The sequence below is a fragment of the Corvus kubaryi genome, unplaced genomic scaffold, assembly GCF_017639235.1.
Source record: "Corvus kubaryi isolate FWS band 111438036 unplaced genomic scaffold, C.kubaryi_AGA036_p1.0 37300, whole genome shotgun sequence".
Taxonomy (NCBI): domain Eukaryota; kingdom Metazoa; phylum Chordata; class Aves; order Passeriformes; family Corvidae; genus Corvus; species Corvus kubaryi.
This window is the reverse complement of record NW_024581093.1, coordinates 19,059,490-19,086,495: the sequence shown is the minus strand read 5'-3', so window position 1 is coordinate 19,086,495 and position 27,006 is coordinate 19,059,490. Positions and strand designations below refer to the sequence as shown.

General features: G+C 41.4%; 1 protein-coding gene across 3 annotated transcripts in view; it reads right to left on the bottom strand.

The window, feature by feature from the left end:
* Positions 1–26,985, bottom strand: part of PEPD (peptidase D) — a 144,808-nt gene extending 117,823 nt beyond the window's left edge. Inside the window, exons 1-5 of one of the 3 annotated variants that reach the window (XM_042027690.1) lie at positions 26,892–26,985; positions 21,348–21,531; positions 20,019–20,146; positions 2,663–2,726; positions 602–649 (exon numbers count right to left, since the gene is read on the bottom strand). In XM_042027690.1, coding sequence (XP_041883624.1) covers positions 602–649; positions 2,663–2,726; positions 20,019–20,146; positions 21,348–21,531; positions 26,892–26,908 — 441 coding nt within the window. In that variant the 5' untranslated portion in view covers positions 26,909–26,985. Of the gene's footprint in view, positions 1–601; positions 650–2,662; positions 2,727–20,018; positions 20,147–21,347; positions 21,532–21,652; positions 21,694–26,891 lie in introns of those variants that run through there. The other 2 variants (XM_042027689.1, XM_042027691.1) reach the window with 2 other exon arrangements.
* Positions 26,986–27,006: the final 21 nt, after the last annotated feature.

Sequence of the window (27,006 nt, the reverse complement as noted above, 5' to 3'; positions counted from 1 at the left end):
TCAGCAAAGAATTTCTATACAGATTGGAGACAATAAAACAGCTAGTGAGAGTTTACAGAACACCTGTAAAGCAGGCGAGCAGCTGGGAGAGAGGTGATGGGGAAGGAGAAACTCGCAGTCTTCACCTCCATTCGTTCATCCTTCTTCCAAAGAAATAAGCAAGCACCATTCAAAATATTTAGCAGGCATTTGATACTGCCTCGCTCCTCCCACAAGCTGTTCTTACTAAACCACTCTGTGCAGAAAAAATATTCCCTGAATCCTTGTGGGATTCCCACAGAAAAGCCCAAACATGCTCATGACATGACCAGAATAGCATAAAAGGAAAAAGGAGTTTGAAGTCAGGGTAGATAGGGTGGAGGCCATCATAGTCAATGGGCTTGTCATGTTTTACCAGAAAACCAGTACAGCTTTTGGCAGACAGAATGCAGACTGGATGAGGCCAGAGGCTACAAATCTTAAAATCTAGAAGACTAGATTTTTATACATGGGTGACTTCAAATTTGGTGTAATATGGGGAGGAAAAAACAGAGAATGACAGTGCAAAGAAATGCTGCATAAACTGGTATCCTTATTGAAGAAATTTCAGAATATGACTTACCAAAGTGAGAAGTACAGCAGGCTTCTTCAAAGCCAAGACACTGGATATCTAAAAAGAGGTGTTAGATTACTGTTATTTGTCTTTTTTTTCTTCCTCATAACCACATTGATATCAATTTCATCAATATTTACTGTATATAAAGTAAATGAGCTGCAAAGACAAAAATGTTCCTCTGATACCTTTCAGATATTGTAGTATTACTTGAAACATACAACAAGAGACAGTAGAATACAAAATATTGACAGAAATGCAGTGATCAAGTTGATGGTGTCCTTTAAAGACATAAATACCAACTATAACTCATGTCTACTGTCATCATTAGGAAGACACAACATAGGAGCCAAAAAATTGTAATGTCACACAGAAAGAAGGAACACCAGGGTACTCTATCCTGCACATATAAAATTTACATTAGTATTGTAACATTACAATGTGTTAAATGCTTAGCAAAGAGTATTTACTGTTACTGTCACTGGGTCACTTCTACTGACTAATCCTTTTATTAGGCTCCTTCAGCCTCCTTCAAACATTCACAAACGAAGAACAAAATCACTGGGCTTGTAGAGTGCTGGGCTTTCAGAACAGCTGCAGAAGGGTGAGTGCTGAATTACACATATCTTGAGGCAATGAACACATGACGCAGCTTCATGGAGCACAATTCTATCAACTTTAAACCACCTTAATAGCTACTGCTAATATTAACAAAAGAAAGTATACGGCAGTGAAGTTCAAAAATACCAATTCCACCCTTTTTTTCGTATCTTAATCTCATGAAGTATCAGGATTACACACACATGTTGGTCATTCATTGACATAAAGCTGTTCTATAAAAAAGGCCCTGGATGTCCTGATGGTGGAAAACAAACTCCTTGGCAAACAAGGCAAAAGTTATAGAAGAGAGCTGAACAGTTATGTTGCAAGCTTCAACAGCTTCTCACTTCAATACATGCAGTCCAGGTCAAAAGCAGCCTTCATTTTTTAATTTATTTACTGGTCCACATAAAGAGCTCTTTTTCTCATCAACGAAGTTTTTAAGCAGTAAAGAAGAAGAGAATAGAACTGCAATAAAGATAACTGTTGCAGAAAGTGACCCAAAACTACTAAAGGTGAATGTGATTTTTAAAGTGTGATTTTTAAAAATAAAACATGTATTTCCACTTGCAATTTTCACCATCTGACAGATGAGCACTGGAGCACCTGAACACTACGTGACTCCAACTCACACATAGCAAAAGTCAACCTCTCCACAGCTCCCTCCAGTCCCAGCTTCTGACATACAGATCAAACTTCATTTTGTAGCTGGACTCATTATGAAAATTAAATGAAACCTCCTCACAGCTGATGAGAGCAAAACTTTTGGTCTAGAGAGTCAGTGTTCTACAGGAGCAGAAGAATCAGAGGAGTCTTCTTCAAGCTGCTCTCCATGAAAGTCACACACAGAGCTTGGCAGGAATACTGTCCTCACCTGCTGAGCCTTCCTACCAAAGAAACAATCGCTGGCCAGGTGCACAAGTGTACAAACATCTGCTCAGAAATTAAATCAGAAACCTAACTAAGCAAGGCACACTAGCATCTAGAAATGTGAATTTCTTATTGCTTATTCAAGTAATAAGATGATTCTACAGAAAACAAGAGTGAGGCAGGCAGCCTTTCCCAACAGCTTTTTGGAGGCATAAAATGAACGAAGGCTCCCAAGACAGAGCTAAGACATGCAACCCCCTTGACAGCAATCTCCTCAAATCTCCAAGACATGGCAAAAAATTTATTTAGTGATATGTTTCATTTGGATAAAGCCACAAACTAACAGGTGTCATCATGCACAGAACATGTTTATGAGACTGCCTTTGGATTAAGAACTGTGTTCAGATCAAAAGAGAAGCCTTTAAAAAAACTTAAAAGTGCTTTGTAAGATAAAAGGACATTTTCCAGTAACAGGGAAGGAAGAGAAGATCCCAAGTCAGGAGACATCCAGTAAGAAGAGGACTAAAATTATGCAAAGTCATTGCCACACACTGATTTTGTATTCACAGAAGAAGGTAATCAGAAGCACAGACAACTCACCTCGGTCACATAGTGGACTTCATCCACAGCATATTTGTTCTTGAAGAATTCAGGGGGATGAATCCTTTGGAAAACAACAAAAAGAAACATTTGTGTTTAGCTTTGCTGTTATATTTAATAAGGTCACAGACAAAGAAATAATACTCTTTACTATCACAACAATAGAATCAGATATGAGGAATGTTTTAATAATCTTATCTTTGACTCTATTTCTCAAAATAGGAGATTACACAGAAAGTTGCCACGACTACAAAAATCAGTGTGTTTTAATCCAGTCCATGCTTAGACTGCACGGTCTCCTCTGAACGAAAGTGGTTTTTTCCCATTCTATGCAAGACAGTTTTGTTAAGGACTTTTGCCATGTCATTTATACACAACTTTTCAATTCAACGAACTTTGGAAGTATGTGGAAATAACAAAAGACCAGTCTGCCCTATGTTACATTCAAAGAATGAATAAAACATTCATTTTTTACCCTGGGAACTGCTCTAGCAGACTGAGAGCTATTAAGACACGAGCTCTGCTGCCTCTATTCCTCAGGACACCAGAGATCCACTCCTCTAACCCAACAGAGTGAGCAACTGTAGATACAAAAATGCTGCTAGCAAGGATTTTCTTGCTATTTTCTAAGTCCTTGAGAGACTTTTCTCTCTCACAGAAGAGGTAGCAGGGAATGTAAACAACCAAGCCACCTGCAACCTTGAAAAATCTTGTTTAGGGTATAGTAGAAAAATATTTTGACAATGGATGTTTTAGGATTTTAGCCAATCACCCCCAAGGGGTGGCTGGTCCTTTGTCCAATTAGACTATGAAGAAAAAAGTCTATAAAAGAGTTTGTAAAATAATTAAATAAATCAATCTTGCTGCACAATTCCTGCCTGCTGGATCTTCTCTCCTCCTCCCTACGGCTGCGGGACACGGTGATATACCCTAGGGCCCAGGCCTGCGGTAATAGGCAACTTTACATGTTCATGTCCAAAACTAAATCTCTTCTACTCTTTTCTCCTGATATCCAGCCAGACATTTTTCTAAAGGCAAGAAGAACGTGAAGGATCTGCATGCAGTCTGTCCCTCCAGGGCTCTCCCGCTGGCTTCTGTACCAGTGCCTGTACTGTTGCTCATTCCTTGACCATATGGTAGCAGCCAGTTATTCAGAAGACTTCAGTCTCTGTTTATAATCTCCATCTTCCCAAAACTGAAATAAATACAACCTCTGTAATCCTGAAAATGTTATCTCAAAATAATAATAATTGAAAAAAAAAATTTTAGAAAAGAAAAAAAAAAGGAAAAAAAAAAATCACGCAGTTTACATCATTCCACAGAGTGAAGAAAACAGGAGGAAAAAAAACATGGCTGGAAAGTGCTCGAGTCTGGGGGATCCCAGGTATTTTGCTTCCTGAGCAACAGCAGGAGAGCAGGAGGTGCATGCAGGATCAAAGCTCCAACTATGTAAACATTACACAACAAGAGCACAAGACCATCAGGGGAAAGAATAAATGAGGCTGGAGGCCAAAGAGCATTTCTAAGCTTGCAGTGAGGATCAGCAGAAGTGGTGGGACAAACAGCTCAGCACCTTGAGGAGCTGCTCCACACCAAAGGCACGTGCCAGAGCTGCTGGCAGTACCAAGAGGCTGGAGCACTGCCTTATGCCAATTTTTTCAATCTTGTGTGCTCCTTTACCATTTACATTTCTTCATGCTCCAAACAGTACTGGGCTGTGACATGAACCACAACATGAAACTGTTTATGGTGTTCTCAAGTAGTAAATCACAGATTTTAAAAAATTTATTATCTGTGAAAATACTACTCAAAAGTAACACAAAACTATCTCATTACGTGTTCCCTTTTGCAATACTCCTTCTGTAGACTGTTCCTATCAGTGACGGAGATTTCAAAGCAATTATCATTTATCTTTTCTCCCTGGCTTATTTCGCACACAATTTAAAAAACTCCACTATACCCTCTTATCTTTATATACCCTCTATATTACAGTTCCCTCACCTCCAACTTTTGGGTACTCTGTTTCTCCTACAGGTATCTCTTTATTCTTCCTTCATTCCTCACACACTGAAGTATTTTTATAATCCAGAAACATGATGAACAGATTTAGCACCTTCCAGTTCTGTTCTCTTTCACAGTTTTAACCAATTCATCTGGTATCAGAAGAATCCCAACTGTAAAACCAGCTAATGTATGGCCAATGGTAATTTATGGTAACATATGCTCTTTAGAGCAATACATCCAAAGCACCTTTTTATAATTAGCTGCAATGTTTAAATCAAATGACTGTTTAAGGTAAATATTTCATAAAAGTATACCCACAAGTGTGCTGGATTTTATTGACTTCATTTAATGCAATTAAAGTAAGAATAGGTCTCATTTTCCACCACTCCAATAAGAAAACTTCTTTCTTTTCGCAAGTTCTTTCTCAACTCCTTTTTTGTTCTTGTTGTTGCTAGTTGCCTCCTACAATTGTGTAGCCTACAGCACACTGCTGCGAATTTAATTCTTGGGTTATGGTTAATATTAATCCGTTCCAGCTTTAATCCCTCCAACATCTCTTTCTATGTACACTATGACTCTTTTGAGGAACAAAAGTAGCTCATCATTCTTTCAAGGCTAAGGAATTTTTCTCTAAGAGAGAGAACAGCAGCTTCTCACAATCCTCCATCCTCTCCCTCAGCTGTTAAAATAGGTCATCTTTGAGATACTTTTGACTCCATCACACCTAATGACAAGCTGCCAGGATTCCCAGATGTGTACCTCCCTGCTCATTTTCTCGCTATCTCACTCAAAAGTCGGCAAGACTTTTAGCATGAAGTTGAGAGCCAGACTTCTCAGCTCCTCTCTGAAGCACTCACAGCTCTGCCTCACTTTTTTTATACAGTCATTTAGCACCTCTGACTAGACGGAGAAATAAATTCATATACACTTCCCACAAACTACCATCCCACGAGAGCCATGATGCTCCAGAGATGAAGCTGCCTCTCCCACTGGGAAGATTTCTGCTAAGACCAACTGTGTTGCAGAAGCACAGAGGTGCAAGGAAAAAGTGTACATGAAGTCTATATTAGAGCCAAAAAATTCTATGCTGTCAGATATAGAAAAGCAGTATAGAAAGCAACCAAAGGTCAGGGAGAAAGAGAATCAAAACAAGAAAAGCAGGCCAAGGGAGGGAATTCTGCCCCTCAGCCCCACCCACGTGAGACCCACCTGCAGAGCTGCCCCAGCCCTGGGGCCAGCACAGGAAGGACCTGGAGCTGCTGCACAGAGCCCAGAGGAGGCAGCAGCATGAGCAGAGGGATGGAGCAGCTCTGCTGGGAGGAAAGGCTGCCAGAGCTGGCATTGTTCAGCCTGCAGAGAAGCTTCGGGGTGACTTAACTGCAGCCTTCCAGTGCCTGAAGGATCAACAAGAAAGATGGAGAAAGTCTATTTACAAGAGCCTGGAGTGACAGGACAAGGGGGAATGGCTTCCAACTGACAGAGGGCAGGGCTAGATGGGATACTGGGAAGAAATTCCTCCCTGTGCGGGTGCTGAGTTCCTGGCACAGGCTGCCCAGAGTAGCTGTGGCTGCCCCATCCCTGGAAGTGTCCAAGGTCAGGCTGGATGGGGCTGTGAGCAACCTGGGACACTGGAAGGTGTCCCTGCCCATGGTGGGGGCTTGGAACTTAATGATCTTGAAGGTCCCTTCCAACCCAGGCCATTCTATCATTCGGTGATCCTCAACGGAACCTCTCCATAGTCTCTCTACTCTCTTCCATTTTTTTCCCCAGTTTAGTGGGGCTCAATGAAAGATAATTATGCACAACATGGTAGTTACTCTAAAAAGTACCAGTGCAGAGTTCCTGAGCAGATACAGGGCTCAGTACCTACTTTTATCCAATTTGAATGCAAAAGATGCGAAAATCTAGCACTGATCACCATTGTCACAGGGTATCTTCCATGAAATGCTCTCTGGCATAATCTAAATCAGAAGTTACATTCAGTTATCATAATTTCAAGTACATCTGACGCTTCCCAGGGATGAGGAGTGCTTCTCTCTACAAATGACTCTCAAGAAGCTAGAGTAACTTAACTGGTTACAACTTTCAGGTTTGGCTTTGTCATTTGTAACAATGCTATGGGCTGCCAGTTTCAGAATTCTGATTAATCACTGCAGAGACTACATGCAAAAAAAAAACCCACAGCAAGCCATAAATTAATCAGAAGGATAACCCAAGTGGAAGATATGATCCCAGATATTATTGAATCATGTCTCTTTACCTATACAAAAATAAACCCCAACCCTTTTGTGAACAGAAGCAATGACCTAATTTTTACAGGCTTCAGGCAGAGGCTTGGGGTGTGCAAAATTGTTTAGATTCCCTGACAACACAACTTGGAAAAACCCACAGAGAATAATGCACATCAGCCCTAAAAAGGCTCAATATCCTTTCCCTGTTGTTTTATAACTCCAGCCAAGCAAATACCAGTGTTAATTAGAATTGTCAATAGTTAACTTCCAGAATAACAGGAGTCATCATTTTACTTTAAAATGGAAATAAACAACTCCAAACTCCTGGAACATGCCCATGTATGCATGGCCAAGCATCTAGGCAAAAATCTGGCATCTCAGAGTACATGGCCATCAGAAAGAAAATGTAAGAGTCCTGCACTGATGTTAATTTACATGAATATGGTCCTCATTTTTCTGATTTTCAGCCACAAAGGACCCCTTAAACAAGAGACTGTCTCTAGTTCACCACTTACAATTCATCCCAATTTCCGGTGAAAAAGCTTGAGTTATTTTGAGTTAAACATTAAAGCTGTTTACTTTCTGCTGATGTTTCCCATGAAACTCATCTCTCTTCCATGTTTTTCTACCCCATCTAGATCACCTACTTGGTTTCTTACTCTCAGGATTTTCACAGTGACTGGGAAATGCTGAAGATGGCCTAAAGATGTGAAGCTATGTTTTAAAAAGATCTGAATTCTGATAAACTGCCTTATTTTAACAGCTATGGTTTTATTTAGGCACCAAATATTGAAGATTCTCCTTCAATGATAACAAGTGACAGCTTTATTTTAAACAAAATTCTACTGAGGTAGCAATGGGAAAAAATAGGTGGGGGAGCAGCAGCAAAACCTTCACTGTAAAAATACAGTGTGAAACATTAAGTCAAAGAGTAAATTAATACCTTACGATAACACATTTATCAAACACAAAAACCACCAGTAAAAGTGTAAGGGAGCATAGTATTTAAAGCTAGTAATCATAGATCCTAGTCTGTTATTCATCTTAGTGAAAAAATCCAAGTTTAGAATAAACTTTTCCATTTGGTTTAACTAAATTCACAGTGGCACACGATGGCATGTTTAAAAACCACCACGCTTCACCAAATCACACCACCTCAGATTTTCCCAGACTACAGTACTAGGACTGCCTCCACTTAGATGTGATCCTCAAATAGGAATATAACACTGACTCCTCTGTTTATCCATCAGTAAGATGAACAGCTATGACAGCTCTGTGTATCTATAAATACACAAAAAATTTATTTTAAAGCTTTTACATATTTGGACAAAATTCAAATCACAATTTCTTTGCAGTAGTTTATCAACCATGTTATATTTCCACTTTAAACCCAATAAAAACTCAGTCTCATTGTCTAAAAACATTTTAAACCTGTTGTTCATTATATTGCACAAGAATTCATAACATCTCTCAGGATTCAAATCTTAAGAGAGCTGTACAAATGTGACATTACTGTAAGAATTCTATTAAGCAACATTTCTTTGTATGCTAAAGGACTCTGGAGCAATAGCCTTGTAATACCAACATGATAAAAAGTGTTCTAGTTTTCAGAACTGTATTCAGAAGAGAGGTAAAATGAGATGGATCTACATCACAAATGCCAAAGAAAAACTGTGAACAGAATTTATAGCAGCTGATAGCTATTCCTGAAAGAAATGCATCTAAGCCAACTGCTAATATATTTGCAGCCTAATTGCTGATATACATATATATGCTTTCATTTGCATCTAAACATTTGTCCAAACTTCAATATATTTAACAGTTATTCCTAAAGGTTGCTTTGTATTTTCATGTTTCAATGCTTCTAGGACAGATTTTCAGTTTTTAGTTTTTACAGTGCATCAGCTCTAAAATGAAATTCAGCTTTTCCTGAAGTAGTCTGATTTAGCTTTTCTTCAGCATTTCAGTTGGAGTTCCTAGTTCAAGATTACTTATCTTACTGCATAGCCTCGAATGTAAAATACTCATGTGGGGAAAAAAATATTCCAAACGGTATGTTCACTATGAATATTAAACAAATTATACACCCTTATTGTAATGATTTGAATGGTTTCAGAGAATTCTTTAAGTCCTCACATCTGGCCTTGTCTGTGTTTTGCAGCTATTATGGAAGAAGGGTGTCTTACTCCACTGTTACTTATAAAAGAAAGCAATAGGTGTAGCCTACAATAAGCACCAATGTGATGAAACTGCTCTTCTGCAAAATGAAATATTAATTTAATATCAAGTGGCACAGACAACAAAGCAGTATTCCAGATGGCTGACCACACATGCTATCATTGAACGTATATTAGGGCAAACAATGAGAATTACCTACAATTTCTAATACCTGTATCTGGCTTTAGGAAAAAAAAAAAAAGGCCAAAAAGGCCAAAAAACAAACAAATAAACAAACAAAAACCCCACCAAAAAACTCCCAACCAACCAACAAAAACCAACAGTATTAACTTAATGTGTTTTTTTAAAAGGAGCAGTAGGAAGCTCAAAATAACCAGTCAACAACCATTTTGAGGAACTCCTAGTATGTCAGGGAAGAAGACAGCAAGTACTGACACAAAGCAACATTCCATGCTAAAGACTCTCTCCTACAATTAAAATACAGATCCACAAGTCTTATTGTCTTTTGGATCCACAGCTCCTGGTAAATACCAGAAAGTGATATTCTCACCAGCAGTAATTAAAAGTTAGAATTAACACGGTTGGAACAGTAACAGAATAGACCAATAACAAAGACTTCTACACAATAATGTTCAGGGTACAGTACTCTCTTAATAGGTTCTACAAGTTTTATTGCCTAAAATACATGAAAAATATACCAAGCTTGTATCACAAAATAAGGAGAGGATGATTCTTGATGCACTGAGACAGAAAGGCTAAAACTAGTGAACTTCACAGTAAAGCTTTCTGCTTCTTCCATTCAACCCTGACTTTCACATTCAGAGTAACAGATATAAAACACCACTTTATGGCAAAATCACTTTGTCTTGAGCAAATTAAATGCCTACATTATCCTGCAGGTAGTGCCTGTACGTGGCACTGCAGCATGCACACACTTACTGCCAGCAAGTCATGGCATGAGTTACATCACATTTTTCCTCACTTAAATAAGGGAAAGCACATGCACAAGGAGAAAATTGGACAAGCATAATCTTCAGCAACTGAAGTTCTACACAGTCAACAACTCATTTCTCAGTCCTTGCTAGAATGAGCTTAAAGCAGAGTACAAGTTTCAGAGAGACTGCAGACACAGAATAACAACCCTGGCAAAATTTAAAGCAGAAGAATAGAAATACATTAGAAAATGTTAAGGCGAAAAGGGATGCAAAAGCAATGTTTTAATGCTGTCAGAGATTCACCAATAAACTCCCTTCTCATTACAATATCATCAAGTTAACAGATGGCAAAGCATTAACCAAACAAGAGAGTGTCAAGGACTGCTAGGAAGAACAACACAGCACACTTTACAAGACACCAGCAGATGTTCCTGATTTTGTCCAAAAAAATGCCATCACCTTTATATTCCAAAGGAATTTCACTATCTCAAACAAGAAGATTAAAAGGCATCAAGCTAGATTTAAAACAAAACAGTACTAACGGGCTTGCTGGTATCACAGACAGCCTCCAGCAATGTTTTGACTACCTTAATGGTACTCCCTTTCCACAATTCTCTAGATTGCTGCTACGTTCTTTGAAAGCCAAAACGACCTGTACACATGGAAAATCAGACTCCTTGCTCCTTTTGATACAGTCGACAATAAGATGGATTCTGAGAAAATAACTGACTTCAAAAGAAATCAAGCTGAAGATGACAACTGAACCTGATCTAACTGGAAAACAAGTAAGAGAAGCCCCACCTGTCTGAGGGGCAGAACAGTAGAGTCCACAAGCATGAAGCTGGACACAAGGTGCTGGGTATGTGATACTGGACTTCCCACTGCTACACACAGATCATGCAGAATCCAAATAACTAGGAGCAAGAATACAGGCCATTGGACTTAGGATATCTGAAATAAAGTATCGAGGAGAATGTCACAATTAGTGCTAGTAAAAGCCAAACACTGACCTACCGATTTCATCTGCTTCAAGTATACAGTCTCATTGCTCCTGCTCAGTTATTCCCACTACAGGTATTCCCAAAAGATGAACAGTTCTTTAGACTTTCTATAAATTCTACCTCAAGCAGCAGTATCTCAATTAGACATTTAAGAGATACTATCAAGAGCTACCCGACAAAAACACAGAAAACTTGCAATTGGTAACCTTTGCTTTATTTCTCTCTGCAAATAAAATTCTTCCTTGGAGTCAAGGGCTCTATACAGAGAGAAATGTGACTAAGGAAATGTTTACACACTGAAATCCCCAAAAGATAGTCTTGTAGCATTAAACTGATGACAAATACTCATTAGAAAGCTCTCTTCTCAAATAAAAAGAGCACAAGAATTATAGTGGTTAAGATATTAAGTGTAATTTCTAGGTCACTATATAGAAAGTGTTCCACTCAAACACTGGTCTCAATTCAAGCTTCTTAACAAAGAAAGTTACACACCGAATATGTCAATAGCAGATGTTCTGCTTGTACTTTGGAAAAACACCAATATTAGAGGGGAAACAAGTAATACCTAGTATCCCACAAGAAAGTACTATAGCAAGCTCTGGAATGTGAGTAGCATGTCTCACAGCTCCCATATTAATCAGTAAGAGAATGAGACGAAGCAGCACTGATTTTTACAGCAGCACTGGATGACTTGAACAGCTTTAAGAAGGAAGGGGATGGTAACATTCCCATTTTACAACTTGTAAGGAAAGCTAAACCACAAAGAAATTAAATGAACTTGACACAACTCAATGGGCACAAAGACAAAATCTACCCTTGTACACAGTGCCCTATCCACTGCATCACGTTGCCCCTGCCAGACAAAGAAGTATCTGGTGTCCCCCAGGACTGGGGTTGTGGCTACCTGCTCTGACTGCCAGACCTCCAGCAAGGGGTACACAGCAGTAAAACACAGTCTGCCTGCTTTACACTCACATTTAGCTTTTAAGAAGCACTAATACTAATGATACATTTCTCTAACATCTTTTAACAGAACAGTTGGGTTTGTTTTTTCTTTTCTGTTTATCAACAGAGACCACACTCTTTCAGGGAGTCCTTCCTGAGCATAGAGGTCACAGGGAATAAAAAACATAAGGAAAACAGTTAACATCAAGAGCTAAGAACGTGGAATTTTATAAGTGCAAGAATAGAGGAACCACTGTAGGTATTTCACTTGAGATTTTTTTCACTGAAGCACCTTCCCAAATGCAGGGCAACAAGAAGGAGAGCTCTGCCCTCAGGCCAGGCAGTGGCACAGCAGAAGGCAGTGTGGCGGTGCAGAGCCTTGTTGGAGCACTGCTGGCAAACCCCCACGGACATTTCTTTTGCTGCAGCTCACCTTCCTACCAGCAGCAGGTTTTTTGAAGAAAAACACAGGGCATGCCTGATAAAAAAAACCCCTTAGATTCTCTGATACTTCAAAATGTTATCAGGAGTTTATATCACCGAACTCGGTACTCCTGGTAGCACATTACATAAAGTATAAAATAAGAAATGCCTGGTGGGAGTTATCAACATTCCCTGTCACACCACAGGAATGAGACGTGCTATCTCATTCTGTGGTTTGAAGCCACATCCGGATATTAAAAAACTCGGGTAGAGCATCGTCAAACAGATTTGCTTAGTGCTGGTTCTTTTCTCAATATGCCTGAATCAAAAAGAGGAGAGGAAAAAGAAGCACTTTTAACACTCGAGCATTCACTTATAGGTGTATGCTGGTAGAGACGGCCAATCAATGGACTGATACAAATTGCTATTATGGTTTCAAGCCTTCTCAACAAGAAACTTAAGGTGTTGAAGAAAGCAGTAAGAAAGCAAAGATTTATAAAAATAATTACTGAAGTAAAAGTCATAAAAACAACGCACATTCCTCCCAGAGCAAGCAAGGCTTGTGGACAGTGAGAATACTGGGACAATGACTAAACTGAGCATTTGAGAAGTCTAAGCATTTGATCAGTGCTTTTAGAGCAAACAATTGTCAGTAAAGCAGCAAGAGCAAGCCAGACATTAATTATACTGAAAATGTAATTTTTATCCACAGAGAAATTGGGCAGCAGGCCCATGGGATTCTCATGAGGTTTAACAAGACCACGTGCTGGAGCTACATCTGTGTTGGGGCAATCCTCGGGACCAATTCAGGCTGTGAATGAACAGGTCAAGAACAGCCCTGGGAGAAGGACTTGGGGATACTGGTGGGTGAGGGCTGGCCCTACCCCAGCTGTGTGTGCTGGGACCCAGAAACCCCTGTGCCCTGGGCTGACTGCCCAGTGTGGGCAGCAGAGGATGGTGGAATTCTTCCCCTCTGCCCCACTCAGGTGAGACCCCACCTGCAGAGCTGCTGGAGAGAGTCCAGAGGAGGCAGCAGCATGATCAGAGGGCTGGGACAACTGGGATTGTTCAGCCTGCAGGGGAGAAGCTTCAGGATGACTTAACTGCAGCCTTCCAGTGCCCGAAGGATCAACAAGAAAGATGGAGAAAGTCTATTTACAAGAGCGTTGGGGTTTCAGTTTAGTCTTAGTTTTTTTTCTGTTAAAGGAATTTTCTCCCATATGCATGTTGCTAGGGGACAAATAGCTGTACTTAAGAAAGACAAAAAGGGGGGTGGGGCGGGCCTGGCTACTCCTTTGTCTACACCTGGGTGTGGGGTCAGTTCGCTCTGAGCGTCTGGAGAGAGAAGCTGCAGAGAAAGGAGCTGCTGCTTCTTTCTTTTTGGCCGTTCTTTCTTCCTGCTGGAAGCAACGCCGGGACCCCAAAAGCCGCTTTCCCTGCCCTGCTGGAGACCGGGCTGTGGCTGCCCTGCCCCGCTGCTGCTTCGAGTTTTCGTTACGCTGTAGCCGTGCTCGCCCTGCCTGCCTGGGCCTCCGTGGGGTTCTCCCATCTGGATACATCTCGCCTGCCACCCGGGATTTGCGTTCGTCCCTGCCGCTCCAGCCTGCCGTTCCAGCCTGCCGTTCCAGCCTGCTGTTCCAGCCTGCCGTTCCCGAGGGTCCGGCCGGACACCGGGATCGGCTGCCCAGGGGTTTGTGAAGCCTTTGTTCCATCCCTTCCCGGGATCCCGGGGCACCGGTGCCGCGTGCTCCCCGAGCTCGCTCCGGAGCGCCCCCTGCAGCCGCGGGGGAACCATCGCACCTGCCCTGCTCACCGGGAGCCGCCAGCGCCCCTGCCGGCTGCGAGCGGAACTGCACCCGAGGGGAAAGGGCCCGGCAGCCGAGAAGGCTGGCACTGGGTTTGTGATTGTTTGCTGTTACTGCCATAGGTATTGCTGTTTGTTTGACTGGTTATACACATATAGATATATAACAGTAAAGAACTGTTATTCCTATTTCCCACATCTTCGCCTAAAGGCCCTTGATTTCAAAATATAATAACTTAGAGGGAAAAGGGGTTATATCTGCCACTTCAAGGGGGGGCTTCTGCCTTCCTTAGCAGACACCTGTCTTTCAAAACCAAGACAAAGAGCCTGGAGTGACAGGACAAGGGGGAATGGCTTCCAACTGACAGAGGGCAGGGCTAGATGGGATACTGGGAAGAAATTCCTCCCTGTGTGGGTGCTGAGTTCCTGGCACAGGCTGCCCAGAGCAGCTGTGGCTGCCCCATCCCTGGAAGTGTCCAAGGTCAGGCTGGATGGGGCTGTGAGCAACCTGGGACACTGGAAGGTGTCCCTGCCCATGGTGGGGGCTTGGAACTTAATGATCTTGAAGGTCCCTTCCAACCCAGGCTATTCTGTGATTTTATAACATACAATAATAAATGAATGGGGGACAAGAAATGGAAATCACTGTACCAGGGAGAGAACTGGAATCATGAAAAATAAGCAGCCTGGAGAATTACACAAGTAAGTCTCGTCAATCAAAGGCCCAGCTTTATTGTGCAGTTTTGAAAGGATCAGATGAAGGGTAAAGCAACAGATGTACTATCTGAATAATAGCAAAATATTTGACAAAAATCTCTCTCAAGACTGTTTACTCTCCAAAATCAACTCAAATTGGCTTGGACAGAAACACTACAATGTAACCTGAAACCAAATGACTAGTCATAATAAAAAATGGAAAAGCCTAAAGCAGAAAATAAAAATAAATAAATAAAAAGATGAGCATTCCCCAGGGTGGGAAACCCTCCAACTGCCACACTGAAAAGTGCTGTGTCAATTTACACTGATGTTCCCAGAAGTTAAAGCAATAAACAGAAATGGACTGCAAGTCTTGGTTAGTGGGATAGTGCAAAGATTGAAATTAGTTCTGACACTACTCAGAAACAGAAGCAGAACTGAGTATGTTTGAGATCCACAGAGGACATTTCCAGATGGTAACAAACCTTTCAGATAAACTGCAATGCCAGTTGGTACTGAACAGTAATAAGACAACCTAAAGTGATTAAAACCTGGGGTTTTTTTTAAAAAGCAAAATAAAGATTCAGTGGGTACTGGGAAGGGAAAAATTACAGTAAAAGACCAAACTGAGAGACATAGAAAAAGAAAAGCGTATTTCATTTTAGAGAAAAAATTACAATAAAAAAAGCAGGAGATGGTGAATCAGTTTGGAAGGTAAAACCAAAGAACACATAGCTCTGGAGCAGGCTGTGGAGAAGAGGACCTGTATGCTCCACATTAATAAAACTCCTGTAGAAGACGTCCTTCATTCCTGCAAAATGTACATCAAGAAGAGCAATTAAGGAAATCTGGAGTTCATTCCCTATAACCCCCCCACACACTGCACTATCTTTCCAAAGAGCTGTCTCCACTGTCAGCTTCCCTTCCACACACCTTGCTGTCTCATCGCCAGACCAAGGGTAATTAGTGCACCAGTCTCTGTCACCATGATACAGTCAGATAAACATACCATGCTGTGCACGATTTAATACTCACAGTTATTCAAAATACAAATGCCACAAAATCTCACCAATCTCCATTAAGAAGAAGAGATCAAGAAATCAATTTCTTAGCTTCTAGTTTTCACAGTCACAAAAAGTCTGTAAGAAAAGAAAGGTAAAAGCCCCCACAGACTGAGAGGCTACTTTCTTTTACAAAAGTGCTAAGGGGAAAAAAGCGAACAAACAAAAAACCCCAACCATACACTTCTGTACTTTTTTCAAAAGGCAGTAAAACTACTCAGCTTTGCTGATGTCAGTCAAGTGTAATCACCAAAACCAAAGGTTGATTTCAGTTGCAACCTACTTAAAATTTATGACAGTGTTTTAAAGAGCTTCCTCATTAGGTCACTGAGAAATAAATTTGCAGCTCCAAGTGCTACTCCAAGGTTCAACTTTGAACACAGAGACAACTTTCAATCAAATTAATGGAAAAACATTACTTATAGTGGGTGCAATGCTGGATTAAAGTTGCAATACTTACCAGTCATCCAGCAGAGCTTCAGAGAAAACCCAGGAAACCGCACAGGAAATTAGGCACCACAGTACTATTTTACTGTTCGGGCCAATAATACATTTAATATGCATTTCTAATGTTAGAGCACGAAAACGCTTAAATATTTTTTGTCTTCCATTAAAAACACTCTATGTGCAAAGGCTATTAAGTTATTTTGGCATGCTCGCCACATAAAGCAGCTGCTGTACAGCATGTTTTACTTTATAAAATACCTTTAATCAGCACACTGACTAGTACTGTCATTTATAATTAAGGAGGTAAATAGCAGGTGCAGCATTAATTAGCAAAACTGAAGTCTTTGTGAAGACATGCAGTCATACCAACTCAATGCTTTCTAGGAACAAAAATGATTGCTAACAGCTTTCTTGCACCACAAACTTGACTAGGTAAGACTGTACCAAGAAAGAGGGGCATTTACAAAACAGTTACACTTCTGAAGCCTTCATCACAATCCTGTATTACTGGACTCATTTCTTAAACTCTTCCTTCTAAAGTTAAAAATAGAAAAATATTCTGGAGCAGAAAAGCTACCCACTAAGCTCAGAGTCATTCTCAGAGTCTGTGTGTCTGCCTTACAAATGATGGAGGGACAGGGGCAGAGGTACAAGTCAAGAGGCAGGCAAAGTGGTTCCCTTACTTGAAAAGGTTTTTCCAGCCAACAAGTAAGAAATTGGCTGGCCCAGCATCTGGAGAAATGCCCACACCCATAATTTAAAAACAGAGCAACGTTGTTGCGATCCCTTCCATGAACGCAGGACCACCAGTCCTACAACTACTCTCATAACAATTCTGCAACTGCCACCTTAAAAGGCTGTGGGGATTTTTTGGAGAAGGTCCATAGTCTGCGAGTTAAATTAAATCTCTCCTTCCTTTTAAAACTGCAGAGGTTATTTTAGCTTGAAGGACTTCTGAAAGGTAACCTTACAACTATTTACAAATCTTCAGAGCATACACATTCAGCATGAAGCCCTACCAGCTCGGTAACACTTCCAAAGTGGTAGTCACCCTCAACACCAGTACTGCTTAGTGCTGGGCTGTGAGCTCCCCCCAGCCCAGAGTGGTGCATCCACCATCTCCATGTCCACCTGTTCTGCAGAGTTCCCAGGCACCACCTCAGCATGCAGCACCACTCATAAAAACAAGTGCAGTGGTGAGGCTGGAAAAATTGCAGTGTTCATGGTCTCATTTGTAAACTTATGGTCTGCTGATCTCCAAGCTAAACACTCTCAGACACTGCACTGGCTTTGGCCAAACTAAGACTGCAATCTGAATGGAGTCAAAAAGACCCATTTTTGTATTACTTCAAGGTAAAAAGATTAACCCTTCTGAAGGACACATTATCCATGCTATGCTTCAAAGGCAACTCAAATATGTGTTCTTCAGAAGTGAAGGCATAACAGTAAAGAGCCTTTTGCATTAATTTTTAGAGAATGTGTTTCTGCCTAAATTCACAAATTCCCACATCTGTCTTAAATAGAAAGCAGTATAAACACCGGGCAAAGCAACTCCACCCTGTGCTATGAACTTAGCAGACCAGCTGCAGATCTCTGTAAGACACCAACCTCACAAATACCACACAACACATTACACTGATTTCTGCTTCACTGATAGTAAATGACTGTTTCTCCAGTGGGTAGATAGCACCTTCCACAGGCACAGCAGTAAGCACTTCCAAGGCAAACTGCAGCAGATAAACTGCAGTGGATGGAAGGCATACTTACTTGTGTTTCTTTCAGTGCTAATTTTGACTTAAAATTGAATCTTCTGGGAAGGAACACAATCCCTAGCTGTGTGCAGTACCCACTGCCAACCAACTTACGAAGCAGAACCGCTACTGACTCACAAATGAGTTATTCATCCATCCTCCTTCTGACAAGCAGAAAAAGTACATGACCACGGCTGACAGAAGAGAAAACAAGATTAAAACAGAGGGATTCAGGAAGGGTAAGGAGAAGAATTTAGAAAACAACAAAGACTATTTGTTATACTCTGCAAGAGGACACAATGACAATAAACCACTTTTAACTAGACGTGTAATTCTGCAAATGGACAGATAACAAGCGCTGCACTGTTGTGGTATCCTGCAGTGGTAGGGAGGAGAAGAGAGATCCAGCAGGCAGGAATTGTGCAGCAAGACTCCTTTATTTAATTATTTTACAAGTCTTTTATGGACTTTTTTCTTCATAGTCTAACTGGTCAAAGGATCAGCCACCCCTTGGGGTGACTGGCTAAAATCCTAAAACATCCATTGTCAAAATATTTTTCTACTGTACTATAAACAAAGGTTTTGCAAGGTCACAGGTGTTCATAGCTTATAGAACTCTACTAATATCTTCCGTGAGAGAGAAAAATATCTCACGGGACTGGAAAGAAGCAAGAAAAATTCTTGCTAGCAGCATATTTGTATCCACACTGCACAAACAAATCAAAAAGGCCACTAATTATAAACACCATAATATTTTGTTTGAGATTGCAAAATGAGATGCTGAAATTTCAGTAATATTTTTAAGCTTTTTTAGATTAGGCACAATCAGTGAGGGTATGAAATAGCTGTTTTGAACTAGCAGAAGAGAACTCAAGGATAGGAAAAAACTTTGTCTGTAAGTGGGAACAAGCACCAAGTGGGAACAGATTTGAGAGTACACATGGGGGTTACAGAACCTGCCATCCCAGACAGGTGTGGCTTGCAGCTAAAATATTTCAGACAGCAGTATGCAGATTTTTATGCCATCACAATTTCAGTCCCCAGACAGGTCTGAGACAGTGATATTCATGTAAGTTCTCTGAGAAGACAGCAGCCATGCCCTACCATATGGTCTGGCACAATTCAGCACATGGGATCAGTTACAACTGTTTTCCTTTTCCCAAAATTAGCATTAAAATATAAGTGATAGCTTCAATTAGAAGTGAAGCATCTTGTCAAAAGTTTAAATTAGAAGCAATCCAGTGCTCTAAGACAATGTAAATGATACAAAAATTTACAGTTTGGTAGAGGGTATAAATACAGTTAAGACTGAGAAAATAAATGAATGCATAAATAAATCAATTCCTCCACTACTGTGGCACTGTGCAGTATTTACTCCCCAGGTGGATGGAGAGATGTTTATGGCATACTCATAGAATAGCGTTAAAATCACATTTCCCAGTCTGTGAGTTCATTTAAAAAAAAAAACTATCAGAGAGGCTAAACTACCTTATGCCATTCAAAAAGCTTCATTAGCTAAGGCTGCTGCAAACTGGCAAAGCAGCTTGAAAAAGCCTGCTTTATTATTTAACTTCCTTGGGCTTAACACAAGATACTGACTTTTCTTTATGGTTCACCTTCCTCTCAGAGATACCATGAGATTCATGGGTTCCAATTCTAAGGGTACTGTTTTCCAAACGGTGGCAGATCATTCCATATCAGATGATCACTATCAACTGATCATGTTTTGTATCTCTGTATGTATCACTCTATGTACATATCATTCACACTGCATTATTTGGTAGAACCTGATTAAATGACATAGCGCTGGAACTCTACAGACAGTTACGTCATATGAAGTACTCAGATACACTGGAATGTAGTTAAAAGATAGGTCTTACTTTCCCATCCAAACAGCATAGCTTTCAGGGAGTTGTGGAACAAAAAGCATACTTCTTCCAGTATCAACATCTACTGCTCCAAAGCAGCCTGCTTCAGTTACTCCAAAAGTCCAGTGAAAGTAAGATTCCTAGGTTAAAACAAAATATATTCTTAGAAGAAAGACCTCACCTCTACCAGCTCTAAAAATGCACTACAGTACATATTAATTTCTATTTCCACATATCTGGAAGAGATCTCTCTTGCTTTTGGAGGGGAAGAAGTGGTTTAGGTCTAAACCTTTTCAGACTGGTTAGTTTTAGGTTAGAATAATACAAATCTCTTTGTTGGCAACTGGAAAGGATCAGAGATTAATAAGCTACCATAAGCAGGTTAACTCAGCACAATAAACACACACTACACATTAAAATACATTCTTCCAATCTAGAATTAGGGAATGTATTATCAGGGAGAAACAATCACGTCACAAGAGACAAGGCAAAAGCAGAGTGCAGCTTCATTGGGTTGCAAAAGCAGAGTGCTGAAGTGAAAACCCAGCCTTCCCTAGAGAAAAGGAAGCTGCACTAGGAACAGCCCTTAGCCAAGAGTTATTTTAAGAACAAGCAAGCAAGCAAACAACAAAATACCTAACAACACAGGATTTAAGTCTGGTAAGGACAGACGTATGCTCTAGTGCCCTGAAAGGTGCATCTCCTCTAAAACCAGACTAATAACTACATTAAGATATGCGCTATCTAAAGTAGAATTTACTGAGTTTGTTTCTTCATAACATACAACAGCTCAATTAAATTCACAAAACAAAGTGCTGCAGAAACCATGCAGGATATGGGATATGCATCATTTGAGTTCTTTTACACCAACATCCCCAGAACTTGTTAAGTTCTATTTGTGACAGAAGAACACATGGGCACATAAGAGTCTAATTTAAGAAGACACATTGTAAATTCCAAGAGATAGGCTGCTGTTTTATAAAACCATAAGTATACTTTTCTATTAATTAATTCAGCTTAGGTTGTTGTTTGAGTCACAGACAAGATTGAAAGAATGAAGAAATATTCCACTGCTGTCTTCAAGGTTAGATTCAAACACTCATGAGCAGTTAAGGCCTTAAACAGGTTTAGGCCCTTTAAACCAGATAATGAGCCTGCACTAAAGCACTGAAAGTGAGAGCAACTCAAAGCTGAAGAAGCAATGTTATAAAGAAGGCAAATTATTTAAGTGAAGCAAGACAATGCACATCTGAGAGATAAAGGGAAAAGAATTTTAAATAATTTAAAAATTCACGCAGTTGAAGAGAGTTTCTCAATTTGAAGTTTTGATTCAGCTCTTACCTGGCGAAACACAATACCAGTATCAGTACAGTATCTCTGGGTTTCTTCTCCACCCTGCAGCAGAACAATTGAATTCTTCTGGACATCCTTATTCTGTCTCAGGCGTTCACACAGTCGTCTTCTGTTCAAGGCAAAGAGCGCTACAGGCACTTTCAAAGTCTCATTCCCCAGCCAAAAGGAGGGTCTAGAAGAGATTTTTTTTAATTGACAATTAATGGCAAAGACAGTGGTTAGCACAATTTAGATGCACAGTGTTCATTACTTTAGTTTAGTTCAACACTACTAACAAGAGGCTTATCACTTACGGAGAAGAGAGGTCGTACACACGCATCGCTCGCAAGCAACCATCAAGCACTGCTCACACAAGTACCAAAGGAAAAAGATGGCAACAGCAGACAAGGCTGGCTGCAGCTACAACCCACGGCACGTGACTCACTACATCCCTACAGGCAACACAACACAAAGTGACTACAGCCTGTGTCAGCTGAGGAGAGGCAAAGCAGGAGGGAAGAAAATTAGTTCTGAGTTACTGAAAACAGAGGTGGAAGTTTACATTAAGTCTAGCAAACTACAGCAAGTCCTTCTGGAAAACTTTCAGTAGCTGAAACAGGGAGTGGAGAGAAAAGATCATGGATAGCAGACACAGGACAACAGCATTTCCCATACTCACACAGGACCTGCCAATCTCTTTTTTATGTATGTGTGTTTATTCTTGCATGCACATAAGCAGCTTCAGCAGGTGACTGAACACAAACACATGGCCACAGGAGCATGTACTGGGTACCACCACTTGTCCCTAAGGCGGCTCAAATGTGCTGAGACAGCCCAGAAAGTTTCTGAAAGATTGTACTCAACGGAGCTGCAACTGTGAGAATACAGTTTAAAAGCAGAGAGCTTGCTGTTATTAAGTAATTCCAGATGTTGAAAGTACTTCAACAATATGTGGCTGATTCATTCACATTGTTTCAGATCCATAAGTGCACTTTTTGGAGCTTTACCAGTAGAAACACCATAGCTTTTGTACAATATGAAGCAAAGGGAGGAGTTTAACCAGATGATACGAGAAGAATCTAAAAGCAGTTTGTTTTGGGGGTGGGTTTTTATGCTTAATATAGCAAAGCTGTGCTTTGGAGCTTCAGTATTAGAGATGATCAATAAAATTTATCCATAAAATCCTGTGATTTAAGTCCAATTTGTCCCTCAACCTCAGCTTCTCCAAGACTGACTGGATGGTCACTTTCTATCAGCTATGCTTTACAGGAGATGCCAGAAGGGTGCAGTTAACTTGGTACTATGTTAAGATGACAAGAAATGAACCAACCACCAAAGGACTTAACCTCAGAGGAGCAAAGCTCCACATCTTAATTATTATATAGCTTTCATAGGCAATCTGAAAGGTAACCTTTGATTTACAGCTGCATAACCTCCTAAAAGACTTTATCAACCTCAGAAATGTAAACGCTATAATTTCTTACTGCAGACACAGCATAAAAGAGCTAATAAAATATTTTATTTTATTTGCTTATAACTACTTGATATAACAGTGTAAGTAATTTTAGAAGAGAAAAGACTGCTCTTGCTAATCCAATTTTCAAATTATCTGCTTAGAAGTTCAGCTGATGGTGCACAAAACCCAAATGTGTTTATTTTTATTCCTCCCCACACACACACCTGACAACCCAGCACCAAGGCAGGTGATCATCAGAAGGGCTGCAGTCTACCTACTGCAGCACATCTGCACAGCCCAGAAGAACAGCACAAGCTTTTGTTTTGGGGTACCCATGCCCGGAGGAAGAAGGAAGCAAGTTCATAAAATCCTAGCAAAAGCTACCAGAAGTTTTGAGCCAGATAGTGAACCTTAAACTAAAAACAGGCAAGGCTTTCCAGGTACAAAGCTGTGGCTCAGTAATTCAGCAATGCACAAGAGGCTGAAAACGCTGTTCTCCAAGCATGATAATCTCTTGAAGTACATGCAAGGGCCTGGAAATCATATGCTCACCTTAAGGGACATTTATAAAAGGGAGGAGAGAACATCATCAGATACCCTTATACCATATGTTGCTCTTAGATTTTTGTATCTGCTGATTAAAAAAAAAAACCAAACAGGCAGAGGTTGTAGCACAGCCTGTCTCATGTTTTGCTTCAAAGGAAGGAAAAAAGTCACCTTCATTGCAAGTTTACTTGCTTCACAAGTTTGGGGATCTTCTGTGATTTAAAAAAAAAAGAAAAGAAGAGAGAACTCTGACCTCTCTCCTCCAGGCCTATTCCTACCCTCTGGAGCTCATAGGAAGCAGCTACAAGGGCACATTTTTATCTCCCTTAAGTCTACTATTAATGCTTTTATTACACTTAAAACCTTTGACAATCCACATGAGAATCAAGGAGAAATAATTATGTCAGGCAGCAATTCCTACCAGTAGTTTTACTAAGCCACTTTAAGTGTGCTTTTTACTGGGATCTTAATGCTAAAGCTAAAGTGCATTCTAGTGCAAAATGAAAGTTCTTCTGCACGTTTTCTCTAAGTGAAAGCATATTCTTCCTTGGACGTAACAGATCCCACCTTCCTTGTCTGAATATGATGCCACAGTATTAATCCACAGCAAAACATGGCCTCTGCAGTTGTTTTAGCCTGGCACAGTTTCTTTAGGGGCATGGCCTTGGTCTCTGTTTTAAGGCTGCTGCAGAAATCACAACAACAGAGCATGCTGGACCCTGCAGAAAGGGCTGCAGGGCCCGAGGGCTGGGCTGAGTGTTGCTGCAACTCCTGCTCTTTTCTCAGGTTCTCTGCTGAGCACCCATGTTAACTCATACCTCAGACAGCAGGAGCTTGCCAGGCAATACACCTACCTTCCCAACTAGAATTCTGCAGAGAAAACCAGCTAAGTTTTAGAGAGAATATTCAACTTAGAGGAGCTTGCTTCCTCCACAGCTCTTGTTCTCTTTTTTCCTCCTGCAACCACCCAGGTGGCACCTCCATGGATGGACTGACAACATGGCAGAACACCCACAGATGCTGCTTTGCCTGCAGAGGTCCGGTCACTTGGCACACATGAACCATGCATGAGCTTTCCACAGCTAACACAGAGAGCTCTTTTCAGAGGCAATACTGAATTTAAGCCTTACAAAAAGGCGTATGGCTGTACACCTGGCTTTCCATGGCAAATAAAAATTGGGAAAGAGAACTCTCATAATACTCAAGATCACAAGAAAAAAATGTCACACACAGGACTGGCTGTTCAACAACTTGTCATAAATTGAATGGGTACACGTATGTAACTGCCTCACAAATGTATAAACCCTACAAATACACATGCAATTACAGTGTAAGCAGTGTAAAACTATGTTATTTGCCTTGGAACAAAACTGCCACAAAATTCTCTCTAGAGAAGAAACTACAAGCTTTTCATTTTGGTCCATGATCTCTAATCACTCAGTTTTATCCCACAAGACACACAAGTCACAGAATCATAGAATGGGTTGGAACAGACCTTAAAGATCATCTCATCCCAAGCCCCTGTCATGGGCAAGGACACCTCCCACTAGACCAGGCTGCCCAAGGCCTTGCACAGCCTGGCTTTGAACACTGCCAGAGCTGGGGCATCCACAGCCTCCCTGGGCAACCTGTTTCAGTATCTTACCACTCTTACAGTTAAAAATATCTTCCTAATATCTGGCCTAAATTTCCCCTCTTTCAGTTTCTACCCATTACTCCTTGCCCTATCACTGCAGTTCCTGATGAACAGTCCCTCTCCAGCTTCCCTGCAGTCCCTTCAGATACTGAAAGGTGCTTTGAGTATACACACAACCTTCCCTTCTCCAGGCTAAACAGCCCAAATTTTCTCAGCTTGTCTTCTCAGGAGAGGCACTTCAGTCCTCTGATCAACTTTGTGGCCTCCTCTTGACTTGCTTCAGCAGAATTATCAGGATTGAATTAATACAACACATTGGCCAGTCTTTTAAGGTTGGTTTCTTCTGTTAGCACAAGAACTCTCCATCTCCAGCCACAAACTCAACCCAAAACTTTCATGTAAAGTTACACACTTGATAAAGAAGTGTATTTGGTACAAGCATTGCTTTGTAGTGCATGCCTCTTTGAAGTTATGCAAGCTTCTGCAAATAAACCTTAGCCAGTGTCAAAGTGGATACTTGCAAGAACAAAACAGGACAAGAGAAGCTCAGCTTCATTTTTTTCTCCAGTCTGGTACCAGCATTCAACCACTGCTCAGTCTGGTAAAGGCCTCCCACAGTAGCTGATAGTTTCCTGCTGGCTGTCACATACAATTTTTATGATCACTTAGGCCCAAGCTCACAGACGAGCTCTTTTATTTTATTATACTGCAAGTGAAATATAGCTAGGAACATTAAACTACATCTGTTTGTTTAAAGGATATTTTTCTTTTGCCGGGAGCTGCTGATTTTCAATATTTACTTCAGAAGTTTTGTATTTTCAGAGAGCTTACATTTTGGCGCCATATGATCCATCTAACATTTTGGATGTGTTGTAAAGCAACCACCAGAACACACTGGTAATCAAAAATCCTATTTTATTTCTGGGTTTCCTACCATTTTTCAGTTAACCTTTTGTACTTCTGGATTTTTTGAGCAGAAAATTCATGGGTCTGCCATTTCTGTTCTACTGAGATCCCACAGAGAGGATCCAGATTTCAATGAACATGAGAAACCACTGAAACTACGTTTCAGTAAATTATCACTTGTTTACTGACTGGGCCTTATTTATTTGTTTGTTTTGAGCAACACATTCATCAACATCAGCGTGAAGCCTAAACAATTTCCAATGCTGTTTCCACATCCCATATGTGAAGTGCAAGAGGCCCATGCTGTAACAGCAGCACAAGGAAATAGGCGATACAACCAAACAGTAAAAGCAACTACGGCTGTTCAAGATATAAAGCGGGTATTTTCTTCACGGCCAGCTCAGTGCCCCTTGTAAAGCTGACAGCTTGAAGTCCCGGCGCCGCTCCGTGTCCCTCCTACCTCGCCGGCCCAGGGGCCCCGGGCAGGTGCTGCCGGGGCAGGGAGCGTCCGCACAGCGCTGCGGACACCAGGCCCGGACGGGACCCGCAGAGACCCGGGTCACAGCCCAGCCCCAGCCTGACTCGTGCTTGGTAACTGTGGAAACTGCCCCCTTCGTTTTGATACACTTGTAATGGCACCTTCTTATAGCACGGGAAGAAATGGCTGACTTTTGCTATAAAATGTGGGAGAACCCTTGTGCTATGTAATCCAAGCTACCTTTAAGCATCACTTCCAAACCTAAGACAACTTAAAGGATAACCCACGGCTGGGGACGAGGCACTGCGAGCCGACCCGCCCGTGGCACCCCTCACAGCTCTCTCACCGCCCCGCGCAAAACCCGAAATCTTTTCGGGGAACCCCGGCTCCAGCGCAGACAGCCCGGCGCCAGCCTTATGCCCTGCCTGCCCGACCCCCGGCCCAGCGGGTCCCCCGCGGGTCCCCGCCGGCCGCGCCGTGCCCCTCGCAGGGAGCGGGTTGCCGGAGGTGCCGGGTCCGGCGCGCACTCACCCCGCCGCCGCAGCCATGTTCCACCGCCGGCCCTGCGCGGTCACGTGGCGGCGGCGCCTCGGCGCGGGGCGGGAGCGGCCCCGCCGCGCTGCCCTCACGGCCGCCCCGCCCCGCC